This window comes from Hippocampus comes, unplaced genomic scaffold (assembly GCF_001891065.2).
Source record: "Hippocampus comes isolate QL1 unplaced genomic scaffold, H_comes_QL1_v1.1 scaffold434, whole genome shotgun sequence".
NCBI classification, from domain to species: domain Eukaryota; kingdom Metazoa; phylum Chordata; class Actinopteri; order Syngnathiformes; family Syngnathidae; genus Hippocampus; species Hippocampus comes.
The window spans coordinates 264,951-276,125 of NW_017805117.1; the positions used below are offsets into that span (position 1 = coordinate 264,951).

The 11,175-nt window shown below is 43.0% G+C and overlaps 2 protein-coding genes across 4 annotated transcripts in view; both read left to right on the top strand.

The window, feature by feature from the left end:
* dpf3 (double PHD fingers 3) overlaps positions 1-2,816 on the top strand; it is an 11,396-nt gene extending 8,580 nt beyond the window's left edge. For both annotated transcript variants that reach the window (XM_019865567.1, XM_019865568.1), the window contains 5 exons: positions 400-540; positions 654-782; positions 1,493-1,605; positions 1,680-1,761; positions 2,001-2,816. In XM_019865567.1, the coding sequence (XP_019721126.1) occupies positions 400-540; positions 654-782; positions 1,493-1,605; positions 1,680-1,761; positions 2,001-2,068 (533 nt within the window). In that variant the 3' untranslated portion in view covers positions 2,069-2,816. The remainder of the gene's footprint in view (positions 1-399; positions 541-653; positions 783-1,492; positions 1,606-1,679; positions 1,762-2,000) is intronic.
* Positions 2,817-3,308: 492 nt separating this feature from the next.
* ttc13 (tetratricopeptide repeat domain 13) lies at positions 3,309-10,685 on the top strand. 2 transcript variants are annotated; one of them, XM_019865539.1, is made up of 23 exons: positions 3,309-3,520; positions 4,363-4,457; positions 4,539-4,614; positions 4,693-4,763; positions 4,834-4,899; positions 5,110-5,202; positions 5,311-5,427; positions 5,612-5,722; positions 5,840-5,922; positions 6,025-6,166; positions 6,342-6,516; positions 6,598-6,754; positions 7,049-7,179; positions 7,272-7,404; positions 7,581-7,673; positions 7,752-7,835; positions 8,069-8,153; positions 8,232-8,341; positions 8,487-8,622; positions 9,360-9,439; positions 9,641-9,719; positions 9,829-9,908; positions 9,984-10,685. In XM_019865539.1, exons 1-23 carry the CDS (start codon positions 3,349-3,351, stop codon positions 10,096-10,098), a joined length of 2,484 nt encoding a protein of 827 aa, XP_019721098.1. In that variant the 5' UTR covers positions 3,309-3,348; the 3' UTR covers positions 10,099-10,685. The 2 variants fall into 2 exon arrangements, with proteins under 2 accessions (XP_019721098.1, XP_019721099.1); XM_019865540.1 differs by having other exon boundaries at positions 3,310-3,520; positions 8,235-8,341.
* Positions 10,686-11,175: the final 490 nt, after the last annotated feature.

Sequence of the window (11,175 nt, forward strand, 5' to 3'; positions counted from 1 at the left end):
TAATGACAAGGCATGCCGACAGGCTAACTGGCTGGCTTTGGCATACAGACGCATGTTCCCCACAGATGTTCCCATGAATGAGATAATTGTGATAATATTTGGACAAATTTCCATTCGTGGTGGATATAAAGTCAACACACCCCTGTTCGGGGTTTTATGATCACGACTTCATTCTTTTAACAGTCTGACTATTTCATTTTTGTGTTTCTCACTTTTTCTTGTGTCCCTAACCAAAGCCCTAACCTCTGTAGTTTTACGATATGAAATAAACTAAAAGTTTTTTTTGCCCATTAAGGCAGAGATTAGCAACGATCACCCCTAATCTCTGATAAACGATCTGCCCGGGTATTTATGAAGGCACTCTCACGAAACGTTTTTCTGGTTCTTGTTGGTTTACAGTCTGTGGAAAGCGTTACAAGAACCGTCCTGGCCTGAGTTACCATTACACGCACACCCATCTGGCAGAGGAGGAAGGCGGCGAGGAGGAGAAGGACAGCGAGCCGGCCCCGTCCCCCACGCGACTCTCCGACAACCACAAACGTATTAAGCACTTAACTATCCGATCCAACAGACCTTTTCACCATGACGTGACATTATGTGATGATCTATACAGTAGCTGCATCTTCCGAACTAGAGTTTTTGTGTCACTGTAGCTCAGAAGGGTCCCGACGGCATCATCATTCCCAATGACTACTGCGACTTCTGCCTGGGAGACCAGGACTCCAACAGGAAGACGGGGCAGGCCGAGGAGCTGGTTTCCTGCTCTGATTGTGGACGCTCCGGTAAATCCCAAACATCAATGCTTTAAGGGAACAAAAGAACACCGCGGGTGCGGGTTAATGGACTTCGGATCTCACACGCCGAGTCAATGGGATGCAGCTACATGCACCAAAGTTGGGAGTTTTTGCCTGCTGTGAGAAAACAAGGAAATGTTAAAGAAGAAAAATGCTAGTTGTTCATAGACTATGCATCCTGTAGCTACTATAGATGATTCATTGCTACCGCTAGCACAAGATGCTAATATGGTGTGAAGTCATGAAGAGGCTTTTTGAATGGCACGTTAATCATAGGTTTGACAAAAATTCATTTGTAATGGCGTCAACATTTAGGTTTGTCGACATTGGTCGTCACCAGAGTTGAACTATTAGCAGTATTATGACACAGCCACACGAATTTGCACACAAAAATGAAAAATGCTAGTTGCTAAGTGCTAATGGACTCTGCATTCTTTAGCTACTATAGATGATTCATCGCTCCTGCTAGCACAAGATGCTAACATGCTGTGAGGTCATGAAGAGGCTTTTTGAATGGCACATTAATCATAGGTTTGACAAAAATTCATTTTTAATGATGTTAACATTTAGGTTTGTCCACATTGGTCATCACCAGAGTTTACGACACAGCCAAATGAGTTTGCACGGTTATTGTAATATATTACATTGTAATATTTGCATTAAACATACAAATTTTGGTTTCCCACACATTTGCACAGGCCACCCGACATGTCTGCAGTTCACCGACAACATGATGCACGCAGTGAGAACATACCAGTGGCAGTGCATTGAGTGCAAGTCCTGCAGCCTCTGCGGCACCTCAGAAAATGATGTACGTTCCTCAAACGAAATGTAGGTTTTCTATTCTATGACATACTATAACGGAATAAAATGTGTCGCGCTCAGGACCAGCTGCTGTTCTGCGACGACTGCGACCGGGGCTACCACATGTACTGCCTCAAGCCACCCATGACCCAGCCTCCAGAAGGTATCGTAGGGAATCAGGAGAGAATATATTTTCTGTGCCAATTCTGTGTGAATGCTGAAGAGATGAACCTGAACTGAAATACTGTAGAATTAAGTACATTGTTGGAATGTTGAATGTGAGACTTCAAGTTGGAAAGGTCATTCCCTCACATTTTCTAACTAGGAATGGTTTGAATCAGTCAAGATCAAATTTGTGAATAGATATAATATAATTTTGCATTTGTCATTTTGTGTCCACAGGAAGCTGGAGTTGTCACGTGTGTGTGGACCTGTTGAAGGACAAGGCCTCGTCCTTTGGCGATGCATAATGGCCCCCCTATTCTCGCAGTGGATACACACATAGCCTTTTCCCACTCACTTCATTAGGTACACATGTTGAATGGCGATTAGACCCCCAGTTTTGTGTTTGTCAGTGAAACTGGTGTGGAAGTATAGTTTTTTTTCTTCTAACTTTCCAGGAGATTCTATTGAGGGGTTGTTTTGGGGAAATTAAAATATTCAGTTTCAGCATTTTTTTTCACCGTTACACTGTGTGTGTGTGTGTGTATACCTGATGAAGTGTCCAGTGAGTGTATATATGATAACACAGCCCCTGTCTGTACATATACACATACACACCCACCAGTGCCGTTTGGGGGATTTTGGATTGATTTTTTTTTTCTCTCTACCTCTCATGTAGCAGAGACCAGCTTCCACTTCATCAGTCTACCTCACTGCTCAAGCATGTCTCTTAATTACTCATTTCATTTTTTTTTTAATCCCACCTAAACTGTTCAATTGAACTGAAAAAGAAGTCAATCTGAGCGTGAATGTGTGTGTAAAAAAATTATTTTGGTTGCAAAAGAGGTTTTTTTTTTTTTACATTTCAAACTCTGTGTAATTCAGAATTCATTTTACTTTGTTCTAAACATAAGAAACAAGCATTTTCTTCTCAACAAGTGTGATTTACGCAATCCCACAATTTCATGTCAGACCTTGTAATGCAAAAATAAATGTCTTGTAAATTTGACACATCATATAGAAGAATGTTGAACAAACCTGCCAAATGCAAATGATAAAAACAATTGTCAAGTACATTAAAAAAAAACTGTCTTGAAAATGGTGAAAAATAGAGCCCCTGACTCCGCTCTCAAACGCCGCGGCGGAAACCACACCTTGCTCAACCGATGAAGATGTCAAAATTGTTTGCTGGAAAAAAAGCATCCGGTAACTGTGCCCGAGGGGCCACACGGAACAAGGCATTGCCACGACCAAATTTGGCGTATGGAAAAGAGCTGGCGTTGGAGGTTAAAGTCAGCCAAAGAAGAGGAATGGATATAAAAGATCGGATATATATGTATAAATCTGTGGGATTACTCCCCTAATAAAACGAACAGTAATGTATTCCCTTTCATTGGTTCAATAATTTATTCTAAATTCATGTAATCCACTCTCCAGTCCAGTAGGTGGCAGTAATTGACGTCAACGCCGGTTGCCTCCTGGCATTCAAATCCAACCCATGAATGGATGAGAACGAAAAGAATGAGATAAGGGGCGTGGTTAGTTGAGCTAAAGTGGAAGCGCGTGCACGCGTGTGTCCCCACCAAACATGGACACTGCCAACCGGCTCGCTGTTGTAGTCTCGCTGCTCTGCAACTACTACCTGTGTCGAGCGGCGCTGGCCACCGAGTTCATCTCTACGCTGACGCTGTTCAACAGCGAGCTGAACAAGCAGGGGTGCATCTCGCTGTCCGACTGGGAAGAGTACGCGGCGGACTGCGGTAAACGAAAAAGGGGAAACAACCGGGGGAGGAAAGTGTTTTCGTTTTGAACGCCACGTCCTTTTACTCAGCGAGCTAATGCTAACGTATCGTAGCGACTGACAATGCTTTTGACAGCCAGCGGGCGACTTTATTTTTCCCCTACTGGCAGTCGATATTTTGAATGTCTATGAAACAAGTGATTTGGTATGATAAATAATTGTTGATAATATTAGAAATGTTACAAAAACTACAAGTGGCACCCTGTTTAGTTTTTAAGTTTGTAAGTTTGTGTAGTCAGTAGTGTCATCGTTAAATCATGTATCGTAAGTTTGTGTAGTCAGTAGTGTCATCGTTAAATCTTGCTCTACTGCTTTTCTATGCTATGGGCATGGAATCATGCTAAGACTTGTTTCTTCGACTTAAACAGTTCGCGAACAAGTGAAAATGACACGAGTGAATCATTTGTGTTCTTTAAAATATAGAGAATTAAAAAAAAAGATGAGGGAGAACAAATAATACCCATATTAAAAAAATGAATAAAACAACCAGGTTGCTCTTGATCTAGTTAATGTATAGGTGTCAAACTCAGGTCCTGGAGGGCCGGTGTCCTGCATGTTTTCCCCAAATCTCCCTGTTGCAACAGACCTGATTCAAATGATCAGATCATCAGCCAGCTCTGCGGAAGCCTGACATTGAAACTGTTCATTTGAATCAGGTGTGTTGTAACAGGGAGACTTGGAAAACATGCAGGACAGTGGCCCTCCAGGACCTGAATTTGACACCTATGAATTCTAATGTATTCAAGTACGCTTTAACCTCAGATGGTCTTGGTCCTCAATGTCTCACATGCCTCTTTTCAGAATCATCCATTTTGCAGCTGGACGACCCAAGCTGTGAGGAAGGCAGCAACCAGCCCTGCGAGTCAATTTTCTCGCTGAATGCTGAGAAAATTCTTGTGAGATCACACACCAGAAAAATACTTCACGCATCATAAAATGTATAATCTGATACGGAAATGTTCTTTGTTTCTGCATAGAATCAAGCCAAACTGTTTATAGACCAGAAGAAAATCCCCCACCCCGTCAAAAACGTCAACACAAACGAAGAACTTGGTAGGTTGTCCTAAATGAGACTCTTGCCTTCTGGGTAATCACCTCCAATTTGTGTTTTATTTTTCATTTGTTGTTTAGCCATTGGCTACGTTCTGATTGGCAACGGGCTCTATGACGAAGCCATTAAACACTTCTCCCTCCTGCTGCAGGTACGTCCAATGATCATGTCATCATAATCTCAATATCTGAATGATGTTTTTTTTTCCCCTTTGGGTGCAGAGTGACCCCGAGCTGGTCAGTGCCATTTATGGCAGAGGGATCGCCTACGGCAAAAAAAGTCATCAGGTGAACGACATAAAATTGTTTAAATGATGCCATGTTGATGCGACTGAATTTTCTGTCATTTACATCCTTTCGTTATTAACTGCAAAGTAAATCATGTACTTCCCCAAAAAATGTGAAACACGGTTTGCTTTTTAAAAAAAAATATTTTATTAAAGCTATTTTTTTAAAAACATATCTGCAACTGCTGTTGCTCTCCGCTGCACTCACCAGGACATCAAAAATGCTGACCTGGCGCTGTATGAGCTCACCAGAGTCATCACACTGGAGCCCAACTGGCCTGAAGTATACGAACAGAGAGCAGAGGTTAGCCGCAATCTCACCACAGGGCAACAAAAGTTCCCATTTCTTGACAACAACAAAAAATATCACTCCCCTGTTCAGCTTTAATAAGATTGCTGTGTTTATGCATAGATTTTGTCTCCTCTGGGTCGCATCAGTGAGGCTCTGGCAGACCTGACCAAAGCCATCCAGCTCCAACCATCAGCTCGACTCTACAGACACAGAGGGACACTGCTTTTCATCTCAGAGGTTTGAAATATAAAACACTCTGTGTGTGTGTCCACGTTTGTTTCTATCGGTGGCGGGCTGTGCATTTGGTAGCAGGGCCTTCAGTCGGGACTTGCGCGACGTTATACACCTTTTAATCCCCCCCGCCCCATACAATCAATATTTGTGTGTGTGCATGCTGACCATCACCTGTCACTTCTACCAGGACTACGTGGCGGCGTCGGAGGACTTCCAGCAGTCTTTGGAGCTGAAGAAGAATCAACCTATCGCCATGCTCTACAAAGGCCTCACCTTCTTCCACAGAGGCTTGCTCAAGGTGCTGACTTATTGGTGACCAAATTAATATTTTTACTCTGAGGGCTGGTTGGAGACCTCCAATCCGCCATCCATGGGTCTTTAAAAAAAATGATACCAAGCTCTGTTGTGTCCTCAGGAGGCCATTGAGACGTTCAAAGAGGCATTGAAGCTCAAGTCTGACTTCATCGATGCTTACAAGAGCCTGGGACAAGCCTACAGGTTTGGCAACTTCCTGTTGTCCTTTTTAATTTAATTTTTTTTTTTTTACTGATATTTCTCAACCTGTTTCATTCTACTCTTCTTCCTTTGCTGTCCTCGCAGAGAGCTAGGCGACTTTGACGCAGCGATGGAAAGCTTCCAGAAGGCCCTCATGCTGAACCAGAACCACATCCAATCCCTGCAGCTCCGAGGCATGATGCTCTACCACCACGGCTCCCTCCAGGAGGCCATCAGCAACTTTAAGGTGGTCCCGCGGGCTTCAAAGCGCACACGTTGACGGCCGTATGAAACGGCTAAATGGATACATGCTGTATTTTCTGATTCAGATCTGCCGTGGCCATTTTGCAGGATATTGATACTCCCTTCCACATTTGTCTCATTTCATTTCAAGACAAATAAACGGCGTCTTTTCCATTCAGAGGTGTCTGCAGCTGGAGCCATACAATGAGGTTTGCCAGTACATGAAGGGCCTGAGTCACGTGGCCATGGGGCAGTTCTATGAGGGCATCAAAGCACAGACCAAAGTCATGCTCAACGACCCACTGCTGGGACAGAAGGCCAGCCCCGAATACCTCAAAGTCAAATACCTCCGAGGTGGTGGCCGTAATTGTGGTAATTTTTTATTTCCAGATCACTTTGAGTATAACTCGTGTGATTTTTGCTTCATGAAACCAGAGTACTCTCGCTACCTGCACTCCCACCTGGATGTCCCGGTCGCCGAATACAACGTGGACCAGGACTTGCCGGGCAACTTTAAGAATCACTGGGCGAAAAATCTGCCCTTTCTCATCGAAGACTACGAGGAGCAGCCCGGCCTGCAGCCGCATATCAAGTACTTAGTTGCTCCCTCCATATAGTTTTTTTTCCCCCTAGCGTTTTCTCCAGTTTAGCAATAATAATGCATACGTTGTATGTAGAAATGGCCTTTTTAAAAATGGTCAAGATGAACGACAATCCGGCTTACTTAAAACCCGTCAACCTGTGTTTCCGTTTACCGAGAGCATGGCTAGCAAGTTGCGAGCATCCAGTGAGAAGGTCTTTCCTCGTTCTTCTCAAACTGCTTCCACAATAAAACCAAAACTCAACGATGCTGGTCATCCGTCAACTACTCTTCACTCCCTTTCAGGGATGTGCTGCCGCAGAACTTTGAGTCCTACAGCAGTGACGTCCAGAAGCTAATCTGCACGGCCGACCATCTGGGGGCGATGATGCAGTACGACACGCCGGGCTTCTTGCCCAACAAGAGGATACACAGAGGTGTCTGAAATGACCACATGAGTACTCAGGTAGTTGCATTTCAAAAAAGAAATGAAATGGGGAAATAACGGGATGTGCTTTGCTCTCTCCAGCCATGGGCCTGGCGACACTCGAGGTGATGCAGGCCATGCAGCGCACGTGGAGCAACGCCAAAGTGCGCGTCAATGGCAGAACCAGGCAGATGCAGTGGAGGGACATGTTTGATATCGCCGTCAAGTGGAGGAGGTAGCAAATCTAACATCTTATGGTTTAACCAAGTCTAAATGCACGACTGCCCCTAGTTTTGCTCCTTGCCAGTGTCATAGGATGATATCCACCGATTGTGGCTTGTCCTGATTATGTTTGCAGACGAGCCAGACTCCTAAAACTTTTGAATTATTTCTTTATTTTCCTGTCTGGAGGATTGCTGATCCCGACCAGCCGGTTCTGTGGTTAGACCAGATGCCTGCCAGGAGTCTCAGTCGTGGTTTCAACAATCACATCAACCTCATCAGGCATGCAGGATTTAATAACCTCGCTTTCATTGGATTTTTTTTTTCCTCAAAAGACCATTTTTTACCCTCTTTCCTCAGGGGCCAGATTATTAACATCAGGTACCTGGCTTACTTTGACAACATCCTGGATTTCATCAAAGACAGAATACTGGTCTACCACGGGTGCGCATTCACATCACATCTTTTGCAACCACACTTTGCTTTCTTCAGCCTGAAACGGTGTTAGCTTTCGTGCTTGTTCTGCCTTCATGATAACCAACAACAACATGACAATCATACATAAACGAAATGTACACATCATTTTAAATTGTAGCACACTTCTGCGAACGCATGGTGGTGGTCACCCCGCTTTCCTCCCTGTGAAATGGACATTGTTATAATTTTCATTTTCGCAGGGCGTACAACCCTAAAGGGTTGGTCGAAGTCCGCCAAGCCCTGGAGAAGGTAAATAAAGTGGAGGATCTTCTTCCTATCATGAAGGTAAGGCTGAAGTGAGGGAAACGGTGGACTCACAGTGCTGTCGGCATGCATGTGCAGCTCAATGTTTGTTTCCTGAAGCAGTTTAACAGTAAAACCAGGGATGGCTTCACCGTCAACTCCAAAGTGCCCAGCTTGAAGGATCCTGGCAAAGAATATGATGGCTTCACTATCACCATTACGGGAGACAGGTGACCAGGCAGTATTATCATCATCATCTTTATTTAATCCTCTCTTTTTGTAATCCCCCCCACATTCTACACATTAACTCCACATCATTTGTGTACTTCAACAGCTCTTCAGCATTTATACGAATTTGTTTTTGCCATCTTCCAGGGTGGGCAACATGCTGTTCTCCGTGGAGACGCAGACCACGGAGGAACGCACGCAGCAGTACCAGTCGGAGATCGAGTCCATCTACCGGGAGCTGACGACCAAAGGGAAGGTCTTCATGCTCTCCGCCGAGTTTGCGGTGCGTTTGCTCGAAGAATCGGAAGCAGCATATATAGTGTCGGAGTAATCTTTTGGAGGGATTAGAAAAACAATCGCTTGTTACCGAGCGCGCAAGCACACATTAGAAGTTGTTCCGCTAGTTCTATAAATTAGTATTTCATAACTTTTCTGAGCAAGTAAATGGGTTATTTCCCCGCGGCTTAGGAAAGCGCTCACGAGCTACATGAGTACAAACCAGACCGAAAAAGCTGTTGCAATGCATTCTGGGACTTGTAATACCAACAGTATGTCCTCACTGGGCAGGTTGGACTATTAAAAAAAAAAAACAAACTTTTTTTCTATTAGTCGAAAATATAAACTAAATAAAAAACAGACTGAATAAATGTTTAAATAGAATTTTAGAGTGTTTGGGGGAATTGTTTCAGCAGTGACATCTACATTGAAAGGTGGTGCTAGTATAGAAAGTACCACGTCGAAATAGAAGTAAACCTAATTTCAAATACCAATTTAAAGTTGAGATATTTTATAAAAGGCAATAACAAATGGGCAGTGTGTGTTTTGCAGTGCACTGTAAAAGTGCTTTTTCAGAAAGCACAGTTCTGGTCAACAATGTTATGGTCACTGAGCCCTCACCTTGTTTGTCCGTCTATGGAGAGGTTACATTCGGTTCAGCCACGTGAAAGCCATACGTAGTTCATTACATTTTTTGTCATGATTGTTTTTCCACCTGACCGAGGCAACCTTTGCTCTTTCCAGGACGCTGACGCCGTGTGCAACCTGATCCTCTCTCTGGTCTATTACTTTTGTAACCTCATGCCACTCTCCAGAGGCTCCAGGTAATCATTGCCAAGGGCCATCAAATCCGGTTGAAAAGAACTAAACTCAAAGTACCTTGAAAGATACACAGTTTGAGCGCCAAAGTCCAGCGATCCCCACGCTGTACATAGATTGAGTCGTACATCCCTGACATTGGCATTTATCACATAAAAAAGACAAGAAATAATCAGTCATACCTATTTTTCGTCATGTGTGGTCAGCGTGGTGGCCTACTCTGTCATGATGGGGGCAGTGATGGCCAGTGGGAATGAAGTCAGTGGTCGCATCCCCAAAGGAAAGGTAATATAACTTAAACGTGAGACATCTGTTGTTCCGGAGAAATATAGAGATGTATATTTTCAAACAACAATCCATTTGACCTGGGCTTGTGATTTATTTCTGTTGTAAGCTGGTGGACTTTGAAGCCATGACGACGCCCAGTCCGGAGACTTTCAGTAAAACGGCAAAAAGCTGGATGCAATTCAAAAGGTGAGATGAATGAAATCTGTAATTTAATCATAAGCCTCATAATAAATTTCATATTGTTGTTTTTGTGCTCCGAAGTTTGCCCTCTTGGTACCAGAGTCTGCCCTCCGTGGCCGAGACCTTCCCATCCATCAGAACCATGATCGAAGTCCTCAACGCAGATTCGTCGTCACAATGTTCAAAGAAGTCCTAGCACAAAACACACGTGAACGGGAGTTTAGTTCAGGACTAAGTTTTAAATTGGTGGGAGAAAGGGACTGACTGAGAATTCACAATGAATTTACAAAAATCGAACAAAAGTTACATCGGGAAAATTCTGCCAAACAAGTGTAAAAAAGAGGGTGGCACAATTAGGTTTGTGTTCACAGCACATCTTATTTAAACACCGGAATTATTTTTCTGTCACTCGCACAAACACACAAAGTGACTCATGTAAAGTGAGAAAAAGCACACAAGTAAAGCACATCAAAAAGTGTCTCCAAAATAGCGTATTTGGAGATGCATTTATTTGGGGGTAAAGCGCAACAGTTTACAAACTTTATAGTGGCAGTATTGATGAAGTCTACCTTAAGGGGATATTAGGATGAATTAGTTGTCTCAGGAATATGGGAAAACATTTGTTTGTTTGGACAAAGTTGAGATTGTCAAATTAAGTTAAAAAAAAAATAGAACCCAATTTTTATTAGAAGTAAACAAGGATGTGATGTTTACACACATTTTACTTGAGCACAGGGTTGTGAAAGCTTTTTCATAGTTTTGGGAATGCTAAATTAATGGAGAAAAAAATCAAACAAAAAGGTTATTTTTGTGAGCACCATTTGTGGGTATAAGGTTTTGGGTTGTTTCTAACAGTTCCAAAGGTTTTATTTGGGCATCTTGGATTCACTAGTTCAAAATTCCTCAAAACTCACGTTTTATATTAGTTTTATTTTTGTTTCCAAATTTCTGATTTTACTCATGTTCGTTGAAATTAGTTTCAGCATGGAAGCAAAAGCCTTGCGACAGTTCACCTTTGAATGTCTTGGGGGTGGGGGGGGGTTCAAGCTTTTAGTTCCAAGTATCAACTGTTATTTTTTACCATGCAGGGATTATTGAGTGAATGTTTTCCAGCCAATAAACTGATTGAGACGTGTTGATGTGTTCTTTGTTGCCTTTTTTTTGTAATTGGGAAATGGCTGCTTGCACAGAATGTTCAGCCAAGCAAGAGAAGATTTGACTGAATGGTACTCTATGTAAAGTAATCCTGCAGTTCTCCTTTTTATAGCTAGAG